General features: G+C 51.4%; 1 protein-coding gene across 2 annotated transcripts in view; it reads right to left on the bottom strand.

Annotated features, from left to right (window-relative positions):
* The window catches only part of NEURL4 (neuralized E3 ubiquitin protein ligase 4), a 277,509-nt gene that overhangs the window by 95,280 nt on the left and 156,713 nt on the right, over nucleotides 1-25,516 (bottom strand). For both annotated transcript variants that reach the window (XM_085638608.1, XM_085638609.1), the window contains exons 22-23: nucleotides 15,900-16,058; nucleotides 14,914-15,093 (exon numbers count right to left, since the gene is read on the bottom strand). In XM_085638608.1, the coding sequence (XP_085494734.1) occupies nucleotides 14,914-15,093; nucleotides 15,900-16,058 (339 nt within the window). The remainder of the gene's footprint in view (nucleotides 1-14,913; nucleotides 15,094-15,899; nucleotides 16,059-25,516) is intronic.

The following is a 25,516-nucleotide window of genomic DNA, read 5'->3' as shown; positions in this document are numbered from 1 at the left end:
ATATCCCCAACTTCGCAGCCCCTCTCATCAGCACCTCCTGGAACGTGGCAATGTCATCCACCGGCGAGACGCGGGTAGGAGGCGTCTCCGACAGTGAGGGCGAAAACCGGCCAGCCCCAGAAGAGTACGTGCCCCTCGAGCCTCTGGAACGAGACCGATACCTCCGTCGTCCATGTCCAGAGCGAGTGGACGATCTGCGCCTACTCCGTGATCGCCTGCGAGGGCGAGAGCGAGATCTCTGCCTGTGAGGGACCCTCGGGGGCGGAGGCGGTGGCTGTGGCGGTGACGTAGGCAGCTGAGGCACGGGCAGAGGCAGCGGAGGAGGGGGCGGAGGGAGAGGAGGAGGGGGAGGAAGGGCAGGCACCGGTGGAGGCGCCGGTGGAAGGTCGGGCACAGGGGGCAGAGGCGGCTGCTGGGTACGCAGCGGGGACAGATGTTCCGAAGCCCCATCACTCCTAGCAGGCGAGCCCCCACCAGAACTGTCCGGGCTCGCGGCCACTCTCCTCTTCTTGGCGGGCCTGTCCCGCGTGGAAGCCACCGACGGGGAACGTCCGCGTCTCCCCGATCCCCGACTGGAGATCGTAATCACTGAGGACGTGTTCCCCGATGTCTGTGACGTCGAACTGTACGTCGACCTCGTCCGGCGTCTCTTAGCCCTCGACGTCGAACGCTGTCTCGCAGTCGAGCGTCCTCTCGACGTCGAACCATGCCTCCTCGCCATCGAACCACGCCTCGACCTCCGTCGCCGCGGTGTCGACTTCTGATGTTTCGACGTCGACTTCTGATGTCTCGACGTCGACCGCTGGCGTCTCGACGCCGACCGCTGGTGCCTCGACGTCGACGACCTGTGCCGCGACGGCGACCTGTGCCTAGACGGCGACCTGTGCCTCGACGGCGACCTGTGCCTCGACGGCGACCTGTGCCTCGACGGCGACCTGTGCCTCGACGGCGACCTGTGCCTCGACGGCGATCGTCTCCGCCTGGACGGCGGGCGCCGGGATCTCGGCGTCGACTCCGTCAGCGTCGAGCCGTGGGTTGACGGCGAAGGTGGCGAGTGAAGTCCATGGGGCTCGGTACGACGTCGATGTGTTGTTGACGTCGACCGTGACACTTGCGACGGCGACCCGGGTCTCGCCGGCCCCTCCCTCGACGTCGAACGCCGAGGCTGCCGCGACCCAGAGCCCTGGATCGACGGCGAACATACCGGTGCCTTCTCTCTCGCCGTCGACGTCGTCGCCTTCGACGGCGAACGCGACCTACCAGCCGGTAGGTGCCGCTTCTGCTCCCTGCTCTGCCCGGAGGTCCCTCCAGGGGCTGAAGCATGGGCGGAGGAGGGGGAATGAGACCCTCCATGCCCCGAAGTCCCACCGGTCCTCTGCTGCTCCTGTCCCTGAAGGCGAATCTTCTCCCTGTCCCTCAGGGTCCTATTAGAAAAGGTTTTGCAGATGGCACATGTAGCTGGGACATGTGAGGGCGACAAGCAGAGGATACACACCTCATGTGGGTCCGTCTTAGCCTTTTTCCTCCCACACTCAGGGCAGTTATCGAACAAAGCCATGCTAAGAGTGGGCCAAAACTGCTCCAGATTGCAGGCAGTAGTAGACAAAGGCTCTAGACGTCGAATGAAAACACTATTTATCCAAAAAATCCAATTTAAATCAAGTAAACCACCCAAAAGGGTAGAGCTCAAGCTCCAGGGTCCTGCTAGCAGGAGCCGAAAAAAAGAACTAAAAGTAACTTGTGTTGGCTGTGCATCCTGGGATACCGGGGGTCTCTGGAGAGTTTCTTAAAGGCACGGTATCCCTTTAGCAGACACATAATGACAGCCTATAGGGCTTGTCTGTCCATCCCTTCCTCTCTATTGTTTAAAGGGATTTTGGTGAAGAGAGTGTGTGATAATAAAGGAACATGTCAAATGTGAATAAAAATGACATTTCAACTTTATTTTGGCTGTTGTGTTCACTTCAGAGGAAGTGCTGGCCAGTGCAGCCTTGGTGTGATTAGGCTGTATTATTTTGTCTGTCTCTTAAGTGTCTTTGCAGGTTTGCAAATGCGGGACAGCTTAAGAGATATTTTTGATTGCTCCGGGGTCCCCGCACATGGGCGGGGATTATTCATAGATTATGACTATACACAGAGATCCCCTACTACAGAACATTCATAACAGGGTTTGCATGTCAGTGTGCAACCTGTTGAAGTTAAATTACATGTAACAACCAAGTGGGAGGGTTCAGCAATGTTTTGGCCCCATGTGGCTGTTAGGGTCTCCTAAGGACCTAGTCATCTGACCACCAGGCCTACACATAAGAGAAACAGAAATAGAAACAATATTTCCAAGTCCTGCGCTGTTACATACTGTAAACGTCCATTAAGCAATCACTGAGTTAACTCACCACCCAAAAGTGTGTTCACTTGTGTAACAGGAAGAAATACCAGGTATTCAACCTATGTATAATAAAAGGCAATGGGAGTCATCATCCGAGTTCATCACAGCTCAGTGCCCGTGTATAAGTTGGTAGTTGATGAGCACAAGAAAAGACCGTGCACCAACAGTGTGCATGCAAGGTGCTCAATCAGAAAGGGTGAGATAGTGGGACCTTGAGGCATGAAGGCTCAATGTATCACAACAATGTACAGTGAAACTCCTCCTTTTATATGTAAAGTGAGAATACCGTTACTCATACCAATGGCGAGAGGTCCAAAACATCTCACTATACTCTAAGAAGCAAGTTAAACAAATGTGCAACAACCAGTGAAACATCACCCATGTGCCTGCTGAACAAATCACGCCTAGTATGAGAACCTGTGACAGTTGATAAGTTGGTAGGCATCAAGTTCTAGTAGTAGAGTGAAAATGCATGTATTTAACCCTTTGCTGCATGTGCACACCCTTAACATAAGCATCAGTTCTCTTCCCCATGAATTTAAGACATCAGACATTTGTGTCTACAGGGAAACACAGCAGTCTTCAGTTCTCACTCTTCCTTGCAGCTCCCGGAGCTATCTTCTTGATCTGTCGAATCTAAGTTCCTGGTGTCAGGGGTGCCACCTGCAAAAACAACAGTTGATGGACAGAATGCAGAAAAATGTCATACATTCACCTCAGTACAGAGATCTGGGCCTAAATCCATAGTTTTTTTGCTCACCATTCCATTCCAGTTTGAACACAGCCATATGCAAATCAGTCTTGACCCTGTGCCTCATGGGAACAGTCCAGCCCGAACTGCCAAGCCAGGTCCTCCCTGGACTGGAACAAGCATCCTAGGACCGGTTTCGGGGTTTCACCCCTCTTCAGCCAGAATAGCTTGATTCCAGTGGCATGGAGAGCACCTAAATATTCAATTTAGGGGCGTTAAGAGGAGTGACAGGTCGTAGCTGTGAGAAAGTGCCCTCTTTCTTGCATGGTATGCCCCCACTTTTTGCTAAATTGCTGAATGTACTTTAACTGAGTGTACCCTGGACTCCTGCCAATCAGGTGCCCAGGGCCTATGTTCCTTCCTTAAAACACACAAACTCCAAATTGGGAAACCCTGGCCACATGTCAGCCCCTAGTAAATGGTACCCTAGGTACCCAGGGCCTTGTGACCAGGGAAGACCCCGAAGGGCTGCAGCACTCATTGTGCCACCCTTAGGGGCCCTGTACTCTTACACACACACACTGCCTTTGCAGGCTGAGTGTCTGGGTGCAGGTCAAAATGAAGAATCGACATGGCACACATCTCTGTGTGCCATGCCCAACACCCACACTGCCAAGGCATATGTCAGTCACCCCTCTGGCTGGGTGCCTTATGCCCATGGTGTGGGCACTGGAGCAGGAGCCCTGTGCCCCTACAGTACCCAGGTCCATTCCCGGGCACTGTAAGTGCAGTGCTGCCATTTAAGAGTACATGGTGCTGAGAGCTCGTCAAACACGAGCTCCACAGCACCATAATGGCAACACTAAAGACTGGGAAGTTTGGTATCAAACTTCTCAGCACATTAAACCCACACTGATGCCAGTGTGCGATTTAATGTACCAAGCACCCCAGAGGGCATCTTAGAGATGCCCTCCTACAACTAACCTACAATCCACGTCTGCTCTGAGGCTGCCCAGGCTGCCACACAGCAGACACGTTGCTGGACCCCTGGGTGGGAGAGCCCCTGCTCTCCCGGGCCTGCAACAATGCACATCCTGGGTGAGGTGATAGATCTCCTCCCCCAGGATGAGCAAAGGGAAGCTTCAAAGGCCTGCCGCCTTTAGGAGTTTCCCCAGGCCACTGCAACCCCCCCACTCTGGCGGGAAGCTTGGCCAGAAACCCCATACAAGGACAAGGGATGTGCCAGCCTGCCCACCCCACCCCTCAGGTGGGGGAGGCGAGGTGAAGCACATCTCCGGGTTCTCGCCATCTTGAAGATGGGAGGCCCTACCCTATCAGGATTAGGCTACTGCCCCCCTCCCACAGGAGAGGGGCAGGATAGGGGGTGTACCCACCCCAGGACAAGGACCCATTGGTCCCTGGCCTTCACCTACCTGTAACGCCCCTAAATCTAGTATTTAGGGGCACCCTGAACCTTCCTTCCCCAGATTCCAGATTCCGAAACTACAAGAAGAGCGAGAAGAAAAGAAGACCTGCCCTGCAGCTGCAAAGGAGAGGGAGACACCAACTGCTTTGGCCCCAGCCCTACCGGCCTGTCGACCTCGGACTTGCTCCTGCTCCAAGCCCGGCATCTCTTGTGGCCAGCAACCTCAGAAACCCCGGAGGACCTGGCTACCTTTGAACTCTGATCCCCTGGGACTCCCATGAGTAGAGGCTCTACTCAGAACCTACCTTTCACCCCTGGCAGCAGCCCGGAACCGCGATCCCAGCCCGCTCTGCACCCGCCAAGCCTGGCCGGTGCCGGAGTGAACTAAACCCACGAGGATGACCCCACGGCGACTGTGACCCCGAGTCCGGCAGCCAAGGATCCCCCTCGACTATCCTGAAGAAGCTTGCAGCCTCAGAACAGAGTGCCACCCCAACCGCGATCAACAAGAGGGTAAGATTTCCGACATCAAAAGGCACCCCTGCACCCGGCGCCCCACGGCCCTCTGTGCCCAATCCCGGGGTACCTACCTATTCTCCAACTACCCAACTTACCCCTCGAAGTGGTGGTGGCACCTGAAGAGTCCTCGTCCCCGAGCCTGCAGTCTTTTTCCAAACCGGAGATTTCCCATAGAAATCAATTGAGCGCCCGACGGCTCAAAAGCACCCTGCACCCAGCCGCCCGAGTGGCCCTGGCAGTGAAAACTCTACTCTAACCTACTTCCCCACTTGCCCTGAGTAAGTGACCAGGAGCCCAGCTCCCACAGCCGCGTGGCTTGCCCGACAGCAGCCACCAACCCAGGCCCCCCTATCCCTCATAGGATAACATTGGGCCTAACTCTCTCTGCAACCGGCCGTCCTGAAACCGCTGAGGGTGAACTGACTGTACCTACCTGACACTGGGGGACCCCTGAGTCTATGCCCAGAACTTCAACTCTGCCAGTCGAGTACTTACCCTTAAACCGCTAACTTCATTTTCCTCATAGGGTAACATTGACTGGCTTTTTCTTGGAAATTCTTCTAAGTGTGAACTTTTCAAAACTCAAAATATTCACCAAAAATCAGCCGAGTACCAAAAACAAATTTACTCACCTGCTCTTAGGTGAGCTCCCAGTGCTGGATCTTGGTGCCCAGCACTGACTCTGAAAAGTACCCACAACTATACTTACCTTTAACTCATTTTTCTTCCATAGGAAACCATTGACTGCTTTTCTGTGAAATTTCTTCTAAGTGTTGATTTCTGCAATTTCTAAATATTCCTCAAAAATCGTATAACATCTGAAAACGTAATTACTTACCTGTTTTGGATAAATGTCCCAGTACTGAGTCTAGACACCCAGTACTGGATTACAAAAGTAACGATAACCTACTGTACCTGTAACCTACATTTCCTTCCATAGGGAATCATTGATTGTTTGCTCTGAAATATTTTCTAAGTGCTCACTTTTGAAATAGCTAAATATTAGTTAAAAATCATTACAGTACCAAAGTCGACTTTCAACAGCTGATTCTGAGAACTGACCCAGGACTGGATCTAGGATCCAAGCCTGGAATTACAAAAGTAATCTAAAAAGTAATCTGTTGCATATAATTTGAATTTATCATTGAGGTCAATGTATTGTGTTTAGAAATAGAGTTGCCTACTGCAACTATTTGTAACTGTTTACTAAAAAGTCTATTGCATATACAAAAGTATTTTTATGAAACATCTCCTGTCGAGAAAGTATATTTTAATTCCAAGTGTTGGTTCTAAAATAAAACAAGCATATATTTTTTATATACAAACCATTGGCCTAGAGTTCAGTTATTGAGTGTGTGGAACTATTTGCTGACTGAGTGTGTACAACAAATGCTTTACACGTCCTCTGATACTGCCTTACTGCTCGACCAGGCTACCACTTTGGAGAGTAAGGTTATATCTAACTTTAACCTCTGTTAAACCCATGGGGTCTGTGGACTCTGTACACCCTGTACCTATTAAGGAATGAATATGCTACTTACCAGTATGCATCTGTTCTTGGCATGTAGGGCTGCTGACATTCATATCTGTGCATAGATCGCCGCCTAGTGTTGGGTCCGGATGTTTGCACGTTGTTGTCCTGGAAGAGTCTTCGAAGTATCCTGGGATAGGTGACTCCTCCCCTGGACTACAGTGCGCATGGGCATCCTCTCCATCCTCAGATTGTTTTTCGCCATTGTGGCAGTGATGGAGTAGATATAGAAAGTGATGACCATGCTTACAGTAATTCTGAGAGCTGCAGCTGCTACAGGCGCCGGGGAGGAGGGAGGGCGATATGAATGTCAGCAGCCCTACATGCCAAGAACAGATGCCTACTGGTAAGTAGCATATTCAGTTCGAGGCATGTGGGCTGCTGAATTCATATCTGTGCATAGAATATATAGCAGTGCCCTCTTATTAGCGGCGGCTACCAGTGCCAGCTGCAGCGGTCTGAAAAAGAGTTTTGAGAACAGCCTGTCCTACAGCTGCCTGCTGTTTTGATTGCACATCTACACAATAGTGTTTGGTAAATGTATGTGTAGTGGACCAGGTGGCTGCTCTACATATGTCATGCAAAGGAATGTTTCCTAGGAAAGCCATTGAGGCCCCTAACTTACGTGTTGAGTGGGCTCGTGGGGGAATCGTTAAAGTGCGTTTAGCCTTTTGATAGCAAATTTGAATACATTTAACGATCCATCTGGCTATTCCTGCTTTGGAGATAGCGTTACCTTTGTGGTGTGGGGCAAAGGCAACGAAAAGTTGTTGTGTTTTCCTAAAGGGTTTGGTCCTGTCGATATAATACATGAGGGCCCTTTTGACATCTAGTGTATGGAGTGCCCTTTCTGCGACAGTTTGTGGGTTTTGGAAGAAAACGGGCAGTTCAATGGTTTGATTCATGTGGAACTGCGATACCACTTTTGGCATGAATTTGGGGTTGGTACGTAGTACGACCCTGTTGGCGTGAACCTGTATAAATGGCTCTTGAACGGTTAGTGCCTGGAGTTCACTAACTCTTCTCAAAGAAGTGATCGCTACTAGGAAAGCTACTTTCCAGGTAAGGAATTGAATCTCGCATGAGTGTAGAGGTTCAAAGGGTGGACCCATCAGGCGTGTGAGGACCAAGTTGAGGTTCCACATCGGAGCCGGTGGGTGGCTTGGTGGAATGACTCGTTTGAGTCCTTCCAAGAATGCTATGATGGCAGGCACTCTGAATAAAGAGAGGTGCTGCCTGTTCTGGAGATAGGCTGATATTGCGGTCAAATGGACACGTATAGAGGTGTACGCCAGATTGCATCGGTATAGGTGTAATAGGTAACAAATAATGTTTTGGATGGATGCATCTAGCGGGTAAATGTCATTATTATTGCAATAAATGACGAACCTCTTCCATTTGGCTGCATAGCAAGCTCTGGTAGTGGGTCGCCTGGCCTCCTTAATGATGTCCATACAGTCAGGTGGCAGGTTGAGGTAGCCAAACTCTAGGACTTCAGGAGCCAGATTGCCAGGTTCAGCTGTTGCGGATCTGGGTGCTGAATCTTTTCATGGTTCTGCGTTAAATGCTCGGGTTTGATCCGCAGCCTTTGATGCGGCACCACGGAAAGTTCGAGAAAGGTGGTGTACCACGGTTGGCGTGCCCACGTTGGAGCAACCAGAACGAGCGTCAGTGAGTGTTGACGCAGTTTGCGTGCCACCAGCGGTATCAGTGGTGCTGGGGGAAAAGCGTACGCAAATCTGCCGGACCAGTTCATCCATATTGCATTGCCCTGCGACTGCGGATGTGGGAACCTGGCGGCAAAGCTTTGGCATTTTGCGTTTTCGCTTGTCGCGAATAGGTCTATCTCTGGATGACCCCACTGCTGGAAGTACGGTTGGAGTACTGATGGGTGTAACTCCCACTCGTGCATCTGGTGGCTGTGTCTGCTGAGCAGATCCGCCATCTGGTTGTCCTTGCCGGGGAGGTGTTCTGTCATGAGGAACATGTTCCTTTGAATGGCCCACTTCCACATGCTCTGAGCCAGATGAGACAACTGTGGAGAGTGTGTTCCTCCCTGCTTCTGTATGTAGTACATGGCAGTCATGTTGTCCGTCCGGATCAACACGACTTTGTTGCACAAGTGTACTTTGAAAGCTTTCATAGCGAGGAAGATTGCCATCAGCTCTAGAAGGTTGATGTGCATCTTCTTTTGTTGTTGTGTCCATAGTCCCTGCACTGTGTAATGGAGTACATGAGCTCCCCATCCCTGGAGAGACGCGTCCGCCGTCAGTATTATGTGTGGGACAGGCTCTTGGAACGGTCGGCCCTTGCAAAGGTTTTGTGGATTCCACCAATGCAGAGAGTTGTATGCCCGACCGCTCACCAACACTAGGTCCTTCAACTGTCCTTGAGCCTGATTCCACTGACGTGCTAAGCACTCCTGAAGCGGGCGCATATGTAGTCTCGCGTGGGGGACTATGAAGATGCAGGAGGCCATCATGCCTATCAACTGCATGAACACTCGCGCGGGAAGGGAGTGTTGTGGTTTGAACTTTGAAATCAGCATTTGCATGCTGTTGATTCTCACCAAATTTGGCTGAGCTGTGGCCGCCAGAGTGTCTATAGTCGCACCTAGGTACTGTTGTACGTGTGCGGGCTGTAGATGGGATTTTGGGTAATTTAGTGAGAACCCCAGACTGTGAAGGAGGTGAATGGTGCGGGACATGTGGCTGGCACATTGTTGGGCTGACTTCGCTTGAACGAGCCAGTCGTCCAGGTAAGGGTAGACGTGTATGTGCTGCCTCCGTAGATGTGCCGCCACAGTAGCTAGGCACTTTGTAAACACCCTTGGTGCCGTTGTCACGCCGAAGGGAAGGACTTTGAATTGGTAGTGCTGCCCTTGAACAGTGAACCTGAGGTATTTTTTGTGTGAATGGGTATGTGGAAATACGCATCCTTGAGGTCCAGTGTGGCTAGAAAGTCTCCCTGCTTGAGCAGCGGGAGGACTTGCTGGAGAGTGAGCATGTGAAAATGCTCGGAAAGAATGTATCTGTTTAGGGGTCTCAGGTCTAATATAGGTCTGAGTGACCCGTCCTTCGGTATTAAAAAGTACAGGGAGTACACCCCCGTACCTTGCTCGTGGACGGGTACGACCTCTATTGCGCCTTTTAGAAGCATACTTTGCACCTCCTGCTGTAAGAGCGTTAAGTGCTCTGAGGACATAGGACGGTTTTTTGGAGGTATTGTGGGTGGAGTGGAGGTTAGTTCTAGACAGTAACCGTATTTGACAATATCTTTGACCCACCTGTCCGTGGTGATGGAGTTCCACGTGGACAGGAACCTTTGTAGCCTTCCCCCGACAGGTGTTATGTGGTCGGGAGGAAGGGAGAGGGCGTCACTGCTTGTTCTTGGGGGAGGACCTGGTGTTGCCGTAGCCGCGTCCTCTGCCCTTTGTACTGGAGCCACGATATCCACCCCGGGTGTTTTTATCGTAGGTGGTTTGTGTATTGCCCTTGTTGTATGTTTGCTGTGACCCCTGTCCTCTACCTGCTCCTCTATTTCCGGGGCGACGAAAGGAGCCGCTCCGAAAGGACTGAGTCTGGAGAGCCCCCATGGACTTTGCAGTGTCCGTGTCCTTCTTTATTTTCTCTAGGGTGGTGTCAACCTCCGGGCCGAATAAATAGTCGGGGTTGACAGGCTGGTTGAGTATGTTGTTTTGCACCTCAGGTTTGAATCCGGAGATTCGTAACCAGGCATGTCGTCGCAGCATGACGCTAGTGTTTATGGCCCTGGCAGCTGTGTCTGCGGCATCCAGTGCGCACTTGATGGATGCGTTTGTGAGGAGCTGTCCCTCCCTGATGAGGATCTCTGCACCTTCTCTGAATTGGTCAGGGAGATGTTGGATTAGTTGCTCTAATGTGTCGTAGTGCGCTCTATCGTAGCGAGCGAGGAGTGCTTGAGTATTGGCAATGCGCCATATGTTGGCTGCCTGGGCGGCAACCCGTTTGCCAGAGGTCTCTAACACCTTGGACTCTTTGTCCGGGGGAGGAGCGTCACCTGTTGTTTGGGAGTGTGCCCTCTTGCGAGCATTCGCAACGACAATGGAATGCAGAGGTAATTGGCCTCTGATGTAAGTAGGGTCCCCAGGCGCTGATCTGTATTTTTTGTCGATCCTGGGGTTTATCACTCTTGCCCTGGTGGGTTCCTTGAAGATGTCCTTTTCTGGTTTGAGGACACCCTTCAACATGGGTAGAGTTTTTATATTCCTTTCTGAGGATGCAAAAGTATCCATAAGAAAGTCGTCCTCGACGGTGTCCGAGTGAAGTTGCACCCCATGATTGGCCGCAGCACGTTCAATTAGAGCGTTGAACGCTGCCGTGTCCTCTGTGGGAGATGTTTTTGCTCCATAGAGTTGCGGGTCTTGTGCATCCATAGGTGCACCTGGGTCCACAGGGTCATTCCAAGTTTGATCAGGGTCCTGTTGGCCGTCAGGGTCCATGTCTCCGGGGTAGGGGACTTGGTCACCCATGTAGTCCACCAACGCATCCGTGTCAGAGTGTGTGGGAGAGAAGGATTGTGGATTCTGGTAGGGTTAGTGGAAAGGTTCGTAAAGAACTGGTTCTGTAGCCACAGGCAGCTTTCTTTTAAGTGGAATCCTGAAGGAGTCCAAAGCCGGCTCCGAAGTTATTTTCCGTTTGTGGATAATCATCCTGCCGGTGTCGGCGTCGAGTAGATGCGATGGAGACGTCTCCGCAGAGCGTTCGGCAGGCGTGATTGTGGTATGGGTCACCCGTGTCCTGATTTGGAACATTTTCGGGGCCGTGGATGGTGGCAGGCCAAAAGTAATGTTGGCTGGTGTCGAAGAGGCTGCTGGAGCTTTAATTGGTTCGGAGCCCGACGTGTCCTGGAGGACCATTTTCTTTTTGGTGCTTTGCGCAGCAATGGGTCGCGTCTGGAGCGCCCTCGAGTCTTTTGCACCTACCGGTTCTGTTGAGGCGGTCGTGGATTTTTTCGGCGCCGGTGGGTCATCGAGTCGAGGGGCGGGAATGGCCGTCGACTTCTTCGATGAGTGTGGCTTTGGTGTCGCCGTGGAAGCGGTGTGAGACGCAGCAGGCTGTTTGACCTTTGGGGTCGGAGTCGATTGCGTCGGTGCCGGGAGCCGAGCAGGTTTGGTGGTACCGAAGGCCTTCTTCCTTATGTCGACTCCGACGTCGGCCGCTTCGAGTTCGGCACCGAAGTCTCGTTTGGTGCGCTCGGTGCCGATGTGTTTTGCTGGCGTCGAAGGTGTGGAGGGCCTCGATCCGACCAGCGCCACTTTCGGTTTCGGTTTCAATTGAACCAATACAGCTTTCGGTTTCGGTTTTGAAGAAGGGAAACCAGCCGTTTTGGGCATTAATGGCTGCTGCTGAATGTCCGAGGCCGGGCCCGAGGGCGGGGCCGAAGAACTGCGGGATAGGTCTTGGGTAAGGCCCGAAGGCGATCCCTCGACCGGAGCCATAGACTGTTGCACTGGGCTTTCTTCAGTCTGAACGGGTAGGCCTTGCTCGTCACCGGAGCTACTCTCTTCGGCCCCTAAGGCCTCATTGTAGTCTCCTACCTCGGTGTCGTCTTCATCTCTGCGAAAGAGTGTTTCGTCGACGTCTTCCGATCCGGAGTCATGTTCGGAAACGGGACTGGAGGGTAGGTTCTCCACTTCTTCGACATCTTCGGTCTCGGCGTTGAAGATGTCGGCCGGGGCCGGTGCCGCTTGCTGCGCCTCGAGTCTCGCCGCTCGTCGATTCCGTAGAGTCTTCTTGGATCGAAATCTGGCACAGGCCATGCATGTAGATTCGTCGTGATCCGGTGAAAGGCATTTGTTGCACACCGGATGGACGTCGACGTGGGGATATTTCGCATTGCATACCGGACACCTCTTGAATGGTGTTCTCGATTCCATCGTTGATGTCGAATCGACGGTCGGGTAAGATGCGAAAGTTTGTTCTGGAAGTTAGTAAACTAACAAAAATACTATCAATACCGATCGAGAACAGTACCGACGCGAACTAAAGGCCTTTTGGCCTGAAAAAAGATTTTCCTAACTTAAGTCAAGATAGCACATCCGAACCCAATGGCGGAAAAAAACAATCTGAGGATGGAGAGGATGCCCATGCGCACTGTAGTCCAGGGGAGGAGTCACCTATCCCAGGATACTTCGAAGACTCTTCCAGGACAACAACGTGCAAACATCCGGACCCAACACTAGGCGGCGATCTATGCACAGATATGAATTCAGCAGCCCACATGCCTCGAACCAGTATATACAGAGCCACTTTCTCACAGTAGCCAATGGGCTACTTACCTTTAGTGTGTCTACACCCTCTACATGACCACTTCCTGTGGGAAGTGGGCATACCCCTGACCCAGAGAGTCTAATTTCACAAAGACAAAGATGGTGGAATTCTAAAAGTAGTGTCCACATCAGGTAGCCCATCTTAGGGGAGGAACTAACCTGAGAGGGGGGCACACCAATTCTCTTGCCTGTCCTGGTGCCAAATGGGCCCAGGGAAGGGGTGGCATTTAGTTTGTCAGGGGAAGCCTTGGGTCGCATATTAAAAGGTCGCAGAGGCCATTGAAATCTCCTGTCTTAATATGCTGATCACCTAGCCATCCTGCTTGGAGGAGGTGATAGCACCTCTGGCCAGAGCAGGCATTGTCTGTGCCCTCAGAGAGTGCAGGCTCTCACCTATAAGGGGTCAAAGAGATCTGGCTCTGGGTACCTGGATAGCCGGAACCCAGGGTCAGATATACATAGACTTCCGTCTGTGATTTCCTAATAGCGAATTTTTACGATTGGCTATTAGGAAATCACAAACAGCTATGTACAACTGTGGGTTTTACACTGTTTGCGATTCCCAATAGGTCACAAGGGACCTGCCTCATTAATATTCATGAGGCAGGTCGCGATTTACGGCCCATTGGTAATGGCTGGCACTCACAGAAATGGTGGCCTGCCGGGGTCAGCAGACCACCATGTCTGTGACTGCTTTTTAATTAAAGCAATTAATTATTTTGAAATGCCGCCTGTTTTCCTTAAAGGAAAACAGGATTCATTAAAAAGTAAAATGAAACGTTTCCTTTTCATTATTTAAGAGTAGGTTAGTGATACATCGGACCACTGCCTGCTCTTAAAAAAAATTTGGCACCCACATTGACAGCGGGGAAGAGGTCCAAAGGGGACCCCTTCCTGTTTGCGAATGGGTTACCACCTCCTTCAAGGAGTCGGTAAAGTAGGAATGTTTTGCGACCACATTCCGATCACAAAACATTCATACATGACCCTGCGACTTGTTATTAGGAAGGTATGCCCTTGGTATGCCCCTTCCTAATAGTGACTCCCAAACCCAACTTGCGATTCGGTAATAGCTTACCGATTAGCAAATAGGGCTTTGTACATTAAAAAATGTTTTTTTCAGGTCACAAACAGCCCGATTCACAGCGAGCTGAAAAAAGCTTCATACATCTGGCCCCATCGCTCTTCTGTCAAAATTTCATCAGATACCAGGCAAAATGTGGGGGTGACCATGTAAAAAAGAGGCACTTTTCTACAAGCAGCACATACCAGTCGTGATTGCAGTAAAAGCTGCAAGGCATAAAGTCTTGAGATTTAGGCAAAGATATGTTCCCCAAAATAGAAGAACATGTTATCATAGTGCTGCCGAGTTTACATCCAGTGCCTACGTGATGGTGTGCACAAGGTCAGTTGGGTGCCACCTGGTGAGGAGGATCGGTTATTGGCGTATAGTGATAAAACACGTTACCAATATGTGGGAGCCCTCATCCATTAGAAAACAGTGTTTCGTGGGAAATTAGGAGGTATTGAATGAAGGAAAGAGGGGACAATGAAAAAGCAGGACGTGGCACTATAGATAAAAACGTGAGAAGCGAAAAACTAAATAGGTGGCGAAGCAGGTACAGCAAGGAGAACCTAAATAGAGTAGCTGTACACAAGAGGGGTAAATGAGTACACAAATTAGGTAAAGGAGGAAGCGAGGACAGGGCAAAAAGACTTGATTGAGTAAAAAGAGGCATGAAAGGGGTACGAAGCAGGTGGAATAAGAAGAAACGGGGTGGTGAATAAAAATAGAGAGAGAAATTCTGGGAGTCAGTAAAGGAAGAGAAAGAATGAAAGTGATAAAAAAACAGGAATAACAAAGAGGAAAACTGTTAAAGAGAACTCGAAGCAATAGAGTCCAGTGGGGAGGAAGAACAGAGATGGGGTAAACTGGACACCAAGAGGATGGGGGGAATAAAAAAATATAGCAAATGATGAGACAGGTAGGGTGCGGGACCAAGAGGAATGTAAAGCACAAGAAAGAGCAGGACTAGCCACTGATACTCACCTGCTCACACTGGCCATACAGGTCGATAAGCAGGTAACAAGGGTTCGGCATGTCCTGAGCTGCTACGCCCTGGTCCATTCCGTTCACAAAGAGATGTAGGCAATTATTTCCATCCACCAGAAGGCCCAGAGTAGTCCCCTCAGGACATGTGTCCAGGTTTGGGCCATAGTTCTCGACAATCTGAGCAGTAGAAAGGAACAGGTGAGGGAGGTAACAACCCAATCATAAGCCAATAATCCATCTATGTATCCCATTTTCAAACACGCTAAATCACTTTGCAGACTCTGGAGGATGCTGCTTTTTTGGAGACTTGACGCATTCCCTTTTAGGCTTAAATTGATGAATGGCTCACCAAAAATATCTCACATGTACTTGGGTCAAGCAAGGATTCATCACCACCTCAACAACAGGATGTTCATATTGGGGATGGGGTTGTCAAGTTATTGTATGAAAGCTGTTCATAAGAAGATAAGTGAAAGCAAAATACTCCCCAATGAACAATAAAACAGACAGAAGCCAAGTTTTCGTCTAAAGACTACACACAAAACAAATACAGCAGTTAAGAGTCTGGTCAAGATGAGCTTCTTTGTTGTTAGCACCCAACAAAAATCACTGCGAGTAGTGGGAAGCATAAAATGACATTGGGCCCCTTACTTCCTTTTCTGTGTGTACACTCCAGTGATCTGCTGAGAGTTGCCAGTCACTCTAGACGCACTGTACAACAACCGTCAGGGGGTTAAGTTACGCTCTAAAGATACACACACCGCTCACCTTCTGAAAGCCAATTCAGTTCCTCAAGAGGCACATTCCAGAAATCTTCAATGAGTTAAATTAGCCCCTAATTTATACTCAGTAACCATCAGTGTTGTTGTCCCTTCGGATGTGTAAACACCAAACTTCATCAGCGTTAGTTCAGCCCACAAGATACACACTCCACTACCCTTCAGCAAAGTAAGTCTATCCCAAAAGATGTACACTCCGCTAACCTTTAGAGAGTTGTGGAATACGGAGTCACGTTGTATCAACCAGCTGGATCGCTTTAATGAACAGGCAGTGGCAGGGAAGTTCAGCCGCTCTGGTGGGCACCCAATGACTCCCAGGGAAAGTGAGGACGTCCACTGAGGGTTCAGGGAATCAACCCGCACCTTAAACGAGAGCAAACAAAGCATGAAACTGAATGGAATAAATGCAGGTAGAGTCGAAGTGGAGGAAAACAAAAAAGCACAGGGCAGTCGCAGGCAGACTGTGAGGTCCGGGAAGACAAATGTGGCACACAGGAGCAAAGACAGAGCTAGAGAAATGGAAGGAAAACGTTTTTTTTAAAGTAAAAATGTTACCTAACCTGGGTAGGTAGGCCTAGGGCCCGTGATGGGAAACAGCCCAAAACACAACGTGGACACATCACATTTTTCCACAGAAAACTGACCCCTTTTTTGCAATGTGCCTAGCTGTGGATTTGGGACCCTAGCTCGGCCAGCAACTAGGAAACCCTAGCAACCCTGTACATTTGTGAAAACTACACCCAGGGGAATCCAGGATGGGGTGACTTGTGTGGCTCTCACCAGGTTCTGTTACCCAGAATCCCTTGCAAACCTCAAACTTTGTAAAAAAAAATCATATTTTCCTCACATTTCTGTGATTCAAAGTTCTGGAATCTACGGGGAGCCACAAACTTCCACCCACCCAGCATTCCCCCAAGTCTCTTGATAATAATGGTGCCTCACTTGTGTGGGTAGGTCTAGGACCGCAGCAGTAAATGGCCCAAAACGCAACATGAACACATCACATTTTTACACAGGAAACAGACCCTTTTTTTGCAATGTGCCTAGCCGTGGATTTTGGACCTAAGCTCTGGTGGCAACTAGTGAAACCTAGCAAACTTGTATATTTTTGAAAACTAGACACCCTGGGGAATCCAGGATGTGGTGAAATGTGTGTCTCTCACCAGGGTCTGTTAACCAGAATCCCTTGCAAACCTCAAACTTTATCAAACAAAAACATATTTTCCTCACATTTCTGTGACGGAAAGTTATGGAATCTGTGGGGAGCCACAAACTTCCACCCACCCAGCATTCGCCCAAGTCTCTCGATAAAAATGGTATCTCACTTGTGTGGGTAGGCCTAATGGCTTTGACAGGAAACGGCCCAAAACATACTGTGGAGACCTCAAAATTATCGATTACAAAAAGACCTTGTTTTGCGAGGGTGTCACCTGCGTTTTTGATCCCGGGCTCGGCGGCCATCTAGGGAACCCTACCAAACCCAGATATTTCTGAAAACTAAACATCCGGGGGAATCCAGGGAGGTATGACTTGCGTAAATCCCCCACAGTTTTCCTAACCAAAATGCCCAGCAAAACTCTAATCTAAAAAAAATAACACATTTTCCTTACACAAATGTCCTACCAATGATAGTGTCAATTCTCAGGCAACTATCCTTATATTTATAAATAAAATATATCTCACACAGTAAAGCTCAATACACTTACTAAAAAAAAAAATTATCAAAAATGCATACATTTTATTAATGGACTCCACAACCTATAATATCAATTTACATATTAAAAAAAGCCTTCTATCTCTCACTCAATCATACCACCCCCCCAGAAATTTGCTGTATTTTGGCTAATTTCTCGGTCCCCTCCAGGAGAATCCACAAACCCTGGGTACCTTTAGAATCCTAAAGATTATCGAGGAGGAGGAGCCTAGCGCGCAACCAAGATGGCCGCGTAGGTGCGAGGCTCCCGAGGACCTCCGCGACCTCCTGCATAAATCCTGACCATATCCTGTCCTAGACGAGGGGACTGTGTTCGTGAGACCGAGCTGAGGTGCCACCCGTTTTCCGTTTCCAAATCGGACCTCGGACACCGGCGGGAGCATCGATTGAGGTTTGCGGCCTTCTCCACGCCGGCCCCCCGGACTGGAGTTGTGGGGCGATCCGGAGACAAAGTGAACAACAGCGGCGGGCGAGGCTGGGCGATTCGCGTACCCCGCACTTTCACTTTCGCGCCCTCCTTGCTGCCAAGCGAGGTAGGGTCGCGAGGCGGCGTGCGGTGGTGTGGCTTCGTCGGGGTGCCCTGCCGGCCCGCCAGCTGTGATCCGCCCTTCGGAGCTGTGGTCGCCCCCCCCCGGAGCCCGTGAACTGGTTTGTCAGCCCCTTTCAAGGAGATTGGCACGATTTGGGGACTGGAGCCATGTCCACGAAACAAGATGGCGACCGGGCAAAGGTGAAATCGACCCGCCGTGGCGTAGCCCCTCAATCTAACAGCATGGACCGCTACACCCTCCAGAAGGGATCTCCAGAGGCGCCGCGTAGGTCCCCTGTTGGCCCGACTGATGCTCCTGCTCTGCCCACGGATCTGACCCTCCGGGACGTCATGGGCGCCATCGCCGAGATGAAGGCCTCAGTGGACCAGCGCTTTGACACTCTGGCGCAGAAGATTGACTCGGTCCTCGTGGATGTGGGCCTGGTGAGGGCCGATCTGTCCAAGACGAATGACCGGGTCGACTCTTTGGCCCACACCACCTCGGGCCTCACAACGGACGTGGCGGCCCTCCAAAAGGAGGTGCGCCGACTTGGCCAGGCGAGCGCCCTGATGGATCGTCGACTGGAAGATTCCGAGGGTCGGGCCCGGAGGAACAATGTTCGCATTGTCGGGTTGCCGGAGGGACGTGAGGAGGAGGCGGCGGATCTGTTTGTGGAGGACCTGATCCTCACCCGTCTCCAGCCCCGGGGGCTGAGTAAACTCTTCGCAGTGGAACGTGCCCACAGGGTCCCCGGAGGGAGACCTAAGATCGGAGCCCCTCCGAGGCCTCTCATTGCCCGGATCTTCAACTTTCGGGACAGAGACGCTATCCTGCAGACTTCTAGGCAACAAGGACCGGTCAGACTCGACAATATGGACGTAAACTTCTATCCTGATTTTACTCCGGCGGTCCAGAAGCAGAGACTGAGTTTTCTCGGAGTCAAACGTCGCCTACGGGACCTGAACCTCAAGTATGCGATGCTTTTTCCAGCGAAGTTGAGGGTAGAGGTGGATGGCCGCACGCACTTTTTTGATCGTCCCGAGGCGGCCGGGGACTGGTTGGACACTTTGCCCGGGGATCGGGGCCGGGGGGGTGGGGGGGGGGGGCGCGGTTGGTGGGGAGGGCTTGCCGGATCAGGACTGAGGGACTAATAGTAGGCCTTGCTCTGGACAACATTATTGTCATCATTGACTGATTGTGTAAGTTCCCCTCCCGTGGAGGTCGTACGGGGTCTCTTGGGGGCTTTCCCTCCTCCTCTGGGGGACTAGTTAGTGTTTTCATCTAGGGGGCGACAGGCACACTGCACTTTGGGGGGGCTGTTTGGGCTCATGCAGGGGTGCAGGGAGGGGGGAGTTCTGTTGGGACGGGTGGGTTGGGGTGGGGTGTTGTTCGTTTTTACCGCAAGGCAAACCCTTTACTGTATTGGTGTTTTTGAGGTGCTCTCGGGGGGACGAATGATGGCTTCTGTATGTGATGGGGGGTAGGGACTTGACTTTGTTGTCTTGGAACGTTAATGGACTGGGGGATAGGATTAAGCGAGGTGTGGTCCTGCAGTATCTGAAACGAATTTCGCCAGATGTGGTCTTTCTGCAGGAGACACACCTTATTGGTAATTCCTTTTGTGCCATGAATCGGCGTGGCTATCGTTTGGTGGCCCACTAGGGCTTCACGTCTGGCTCGCGGGGGGTGGGCATCATGGTTAAGAACTCGCTCCCTCTGGAAATAGACGAGGTGCGCCATGATGAGAGGGGACGCTACACTGCCTTGGTGGGGAGAATGGAGGGCAAAGTGGTTGTCTTTGTTTCAGTGTACGCCCCACCGGGGCTACAGTCTACCACTTTTGCGGACCTGGGGCGCCTCCTCCTTGACCTTCCCGGGGGGCTTCTGGTGGTTGGGGGGGATTTCAATGCGGTGGTTTCTGGGACTATGGATCGTCACCCCCCTAGGGACCTCCCCCGGGCGCAGGCGTGGCTGATTGGTGGACTGCTGGCGCTTAAAACATCCCACGCAGCTGCAATACACCTTCCATTCGGGTGCCCATGGTAGCCTCTCGCGGCTTGATCATATCCTTGTCCCTGCGGCCTATGCTGGGAGGGTGGGAGAGGTGCGCCATCTGGCGCGGGGTATTTCAGATCACTCCCCGCTCCTGTTGCACTTTGGTGTCCTCCCGAGGGGGAGGGCAGGGTAGCTCCAATCAATGCTTGGTACCTGCGCGACCCCACCATTCGTGCTGATTTGATTAAATCCTTGCAGCGGTATTTTGAGGAGAATGTGGGGTCTGTCCCTTCGGCTATCTCCCTGTGGGAGGCCTTCAAGACAGTTCTTAGGGGGGAGGCCCTCTCCTTCATATCCCATGCCCGGAGGCGCGAGCAGGAGGAGGTGACCCGGGTGGAGGCCGAAATTACTGAATTAGAGGGTGATCTGGGGAGTGGGGTGACGGATGCTGCACTGCATGTTCTACACCTTAAGCAAGCGGCCTATAGGGCCCTCGTCACGGAGGCAGCCAGGGGCCTCAGTAGAGAGCAACAGGGGCGACTGTATGATGTGGGTGATAAGGCTGGTAAATTGATTGCGTGGTTGGATAAAAAGGAGAGAGCGAGTCGTGTGGTACCGCTGATTGAGAGGATGGATGGTGTACGTGTCACCGAGCCAGAAGACATTGTCTCTTGCTTCGCGGAGTATTTCCGCGAGGTGTATTCCCCGGTCTCTCCCTGCTCGGAGGCGGATTCCCATGCCCTGCTTCGAGATATCGCGCTGCCCTCCCTTTCGGTGGAGGATAGGGAGTCGTTGGATGCTGCTCCTACCTCGGACGAAATTGCCCTCGCCATACGCTCGGTCGCATCTGGCAAGGCCATGGGCCCGAACGGCATCCCTATCGAGTTGTATAAGCTGCGACCGGATGTACTGGCACCCCACCTCCGCGCGATGTTCCTGGCGGCCCACTCGCTGGGCTCCCTCCCGCCTGACCAACGTCTGGCTACAATCGTGGTGATCCACAAGGAAGGGAGACCTCGAGACCGGGTTACATCCTACCGGCCTATCTCGCTCTTGAATGCGGAGCCCAAAATCCTCGCCAAGGTGCTAGCCAACCGGCTGGTCGGCGTGGTGGGCGATTTGGTCCACCAAGACCAGTCCGGCTTTATTCCCCATCGCAACACGGCCCTCAATCTGCGGCGCTTGCACGGGGTGCTCGCGCGTGTTCCGTTTGTGCGGGAGCCGGCCATCTTGGCGTCCTTAGACGCCACCATGGCGTTTGACACGCTCGAATGGCCATACATTTGGGCGATGCTGGCGAAATTTGGATTTGGACCGGGATTCATCAGCTGGGTCAAATTGTTGTACTCGGGCCCATTAGCGCAGGTGGTAGTGAATGGACGAGTCTCGGCCCCATTCGCGCTGGGACGGGGCACGCGACAGGGTTGCCCCTTGTCGCCGCTCCTGTTTGCATTGGCCTTGGAACCCCTGGCGGAGTGGCTGCGGTGGCACCCTTCCATCCGTGGTCTCCGTTGGACCCCCGAGTATGAGGACCGCGTGTCCCTTTACGCTGACGATATCCTTTTGTACCTAGCCTCCCCGCGCAAATCACTGATTGTCCTGGTTGATGTCCTGCGCTCCTTTGGCCGTAACTCAGGCCTCGTCATCAACTGGGCTAAATCATGTGTCTATGTGCTTTCCGGGGAGGCTCCCGTCCTCCCGCGGGGCTGTCCGATCCGGATTGCCTCACAGGGGTTTCGGTACCTGGGTGTCTATATCACGCTGGACCCGGAGGCCCGCTACGAGCGAAATTTGCTTCCCCCCCTCCAGCGCTTGAAGGAGGACGTCGCGCGCTGGCGGCGCCTGCCGCTTTCGCCGCTCGGCCGGGCGGCATTATTTAAGATGATGTCGTTGCCGCGCTTCCTGTACGCTCTCCAGAACACTATGGACCTAGTCCCGGCGCGCTACTTCCGTGAGGTGGAGAGTCTACAGCGCCGCCTGTTCTGGGACGGGAGGCCGCGTATAGCCCTGGCGAAGTTGACGCTCCCGTGGTATGACGGGGGGATTGCCCTCCCGGACATTAAGCGGTATTACTGGGCCTCCCAGCTAGCTGCAATTAATCACGGCCTCTATGGGCCCGCCCTGAACCCGGCATTTGAAATGGACAAGATGCTCCTGCCCGGTGGCGACTACAATCGAGCGCTCTACTCTGGCGCGCCGGATCCCCGCTTGACGGGGCCCACGCATGTCATGGTGCGGGTGTGGCACGCGGCCAATGCAGCTATGGGGTGGAAGGACCGTTTGACCCGGGCGTCGCCGTTGTATGCGCCTCAGCGGTTGGGCTCCCTGTGGACCTCGAAGGGCTTCGAGAAGTGGGACACGATTGGCATCAGTAAAGTGGGGGACCTCTGGACGAGAGGGGGATTTAAAACATTCGAGACGCTGCAGACGGAGTTTCAGCTGCAGGGCAGTGAATACTTTCGGTACTTGCAGGTCCGTCACGCGCTGGGCTCCGTCTTCCCAGACGTCGCCTCCATCCCGGAGTCTTCCCCCCTGGAGGATAGAGTGCTGGATGGCCACGTTCCGGATAGCACGATCTCCCTCATTTACAAAAAATTGATTAATGACCGCTCGGGCCTGCTGACCGGCCTCCGTGAGGCTTGGGTTGCCGACGGGCTGGAGTTGGACGACGAAGACTGGATTTCCGCGGTGGCCTCTCCGAAGGAGGTGGCCATACCGGCTCGCCTTCGCTTCGTCCAGCTTAAGATACTCCACCGGGTTTACATGACGGGGCCAAGGCTTCTGCGTATGGGTTATGCTGAGGATGGGTTGTGTAAGCGTGGGTGTGGTGCTTTGGCGACTTTTTTGCATATTTTGTGGGAATGCCCGAAGGTGGAGCGATTCTGGCGTGGTGTGCATGAGGTCCTGCGTCTGGATACGCATGTCGCGCTGTTGCCTGAAGCGAGGAGATGCTTGCTGAATGTGTGGGAACCAACTGATTACTCGGTTCCGCAGACGCGATGGGTGACTCTGGGATATATGATAGCTAAGCGTGACATCGCTCAACTGTGGGGATCCCAGCGGCCCCCGGCGGTGTCGGCCTGGAAAGAACATATGGATTGGTGCATGTTCCGAGAAAAGGTGGTGTATGTGGCGAGGGGCAAGCCTGGGGCGTGGGTGAAAATATGGGGCCCCTGGAACACCTACCGCGGGGGTATCTGCGAGCCACCACTGCTGCCTGCTGCCTCATCGGCTCCGTCCCCCTAGTTGACCCCCTCCCCCAGCCCCGGGCACAGAGTTCCCCCAGTCCTGGACTTGTTTCCCTTCCCCCTCTTTAGATTCCTGTGGATGGTCGGGGTCCCTCATTTGAGGAGCACGTGCGGTTACCTTCGATTGCGGGTTGCCTTGCGGGTGTGGTTTTTCTATGTTGTTGTGTTTGTATAAAATGAAACCGTATTGTGGGCTTAGAGTCATGTGGCCCACGTCGTTGATGCCTCCTGATTTACTTCTCTGCAACGCCAAGTGCCCTTTTGTAAGTTTGTCAGGTGCTCCTGTCACTCTAGCGGCCGGCCGGAAGGTTGTAGGCCCATACTTGTATATACTTGAGATTGCAATAAACGGTTTCAAAAAAAAAAAAAAAAAAAAAAAGATTATCGAGGAAAATGATGCAAATTTGGCATGGATACCGTATGTGGACAAAAAGTTACAGGGGCCTAAGTGCGAACTACACCAAATAGCCAAAAAAACAGGCTTAACACAATTAATTTATTTATTTTATTTGCAAAGTTTTATATAGCGCTGGCTAGACCCGGAGGTATTAGAGCGTTTTACCTGAGAATCAGCAAGTTACAGGTTACATAATTACATCAATTACAGTAGCCAAGTCAAGACAATAGGAGAAATCAAAAGACATGAGATTACACAATAATATGAGGTATTAGCGTGTAGAAAAGCCAAGACGCACGTCTTATGGGGAAAAGGAAGGTAAGGTAGAGAGGGAATGGTAAACGGGTAAGAAATGCAGATAGAGTCAGGCAGGCCGGCAAGGGGGAGAAGTACAACAGGGGGAACAAAGCAGTCAAGGCAATCAAAGTGAAAGACAGTATATGAGGGGAGAGGTGTGGGAAGCCGAAAGGGGGGGGGGGGGGGGGGAGTAGACTAGAAGCAAAGGATGAACAGGCGATAGGTCAAAACTGCCAAGATGGAGGACCCGCAGATGCAGATAGCAGGTATCCCAAAATGGCGGGAAATACAAAATCAAATCAAGGTAGCTGAGCTCCATGGCTCCAAGCAGGGCTGGAAAAGGGGAGGCAGCCCAAGAATCAAGGAGGGAGGAGGCGGGTGAGGAAAGGAAACACAACGGGGAGACGCGGAAAAACAATGTCAGATGTCTGGTTGAGTAGGTGACGGCTGAGGGGGTAAACCAACGCCAAACTCCTCTATAGCTGCATAGGCCAGCTACAAGCAGGTGTACTCAGGAAGACCAAATATTGGCAGCACTTTTCAATCAATCAATTACTTAAAATCTAGGGAGTAATGCTTAGAAAACATCGGAATTGATTCCTAAATTACCATTCCACAATTTTCACTAACAAATGAGTCCCACAAAAGATTAAAAGGAATGTTCCTTAAAAGACAAACAATTGTTGTTATCTGGCTAATGTAATAAGCCCTTGATTAACCTGGACACAGCCTATCAGCTTCTGAATAGCAAGCTATGAGACACAACACTGTAAAGCGATGGAGTGTTTTGAAGGGATCCTAAAAGTAATTAATGTTTTAAATAACATGTTTTACAGAAGTCTTTGGTGTTATCATGATAAAACCACTAGGAACGATGGATTTGGGAGAAAAGATTGTAACAAAATAGATGTAGGAATGACCAGGAAACTCCGGTGGTGCTAGCGGTGCGTTATCCTCTGGAGGTGTGCTTTTCTCACGTAGAAAAAGCAATATACCTATTACTGTAGCCTTTCTCCACCCACCCTCCCATTTACATGGCAGGTGTCTAACTTGATGTGCACTTTTGATACCAAATGATGCCATGAGATAGCAAACGGACAAGGATGTGGATGTCCATGGCCCTTGTGCCCTAGGCATCAATGCCATACGGTCTGAGGACCATAAGCATGGCTGTTGATGCGAGAACTTGTGAGGGGTTTCAAGGTGAAAGTGAATAGCCTTGAATATAACCAATTATTGGTATATCACATAAGGAACTGGCTTCCTACGTTGCGTTTATATGCACCATTCTCCATTTCTTTTTTTTTTTTGTATGGAAATTACAATGGTTTTCTGGCCCTTGCAATTCCTTTTATGTCAAAGTGTAATTTTAACCGCGTACTGTAAAAACAAAAAAAATAAACAGAAAATGATGCTACAAATTGGAATAATATCTCTGAAAAATGTAAAACTTTGTCAATTTATGTGGGTTTTGGAATCCTCAATGTAGATGAAGATATTCTAATGTTTATAAACATCAAAGAAGACCCAAGTTTTCTCCAAAATTGCTCTCTCATACTCAAAGATGACTGACTTGATAAAAGGAAATTAAACAGGTGAATGGATAAGGAGAAAAAATGCATATGACTGCCAAACTGTAA

The sequence above is a fragment of the Triturus cristatus genome, chromosome 12 (assembly GCF_964204655.1).
Source record: "Triturus cristatus chromosome 12, aTriCri1.1, whole genome shotgun sequence".
Classification (NCBI taxonomy): domain Eukaryota; kingdom Metazoa; phylum Chordata; class Amphibia; order Caudata; family Salamandridae; genus Triturus; species Triturus cristatus.
Note: the sequence above shows the minus strand (reverse complement) of the source record. Positions and strands in the feature narration are given on the sequence as shown.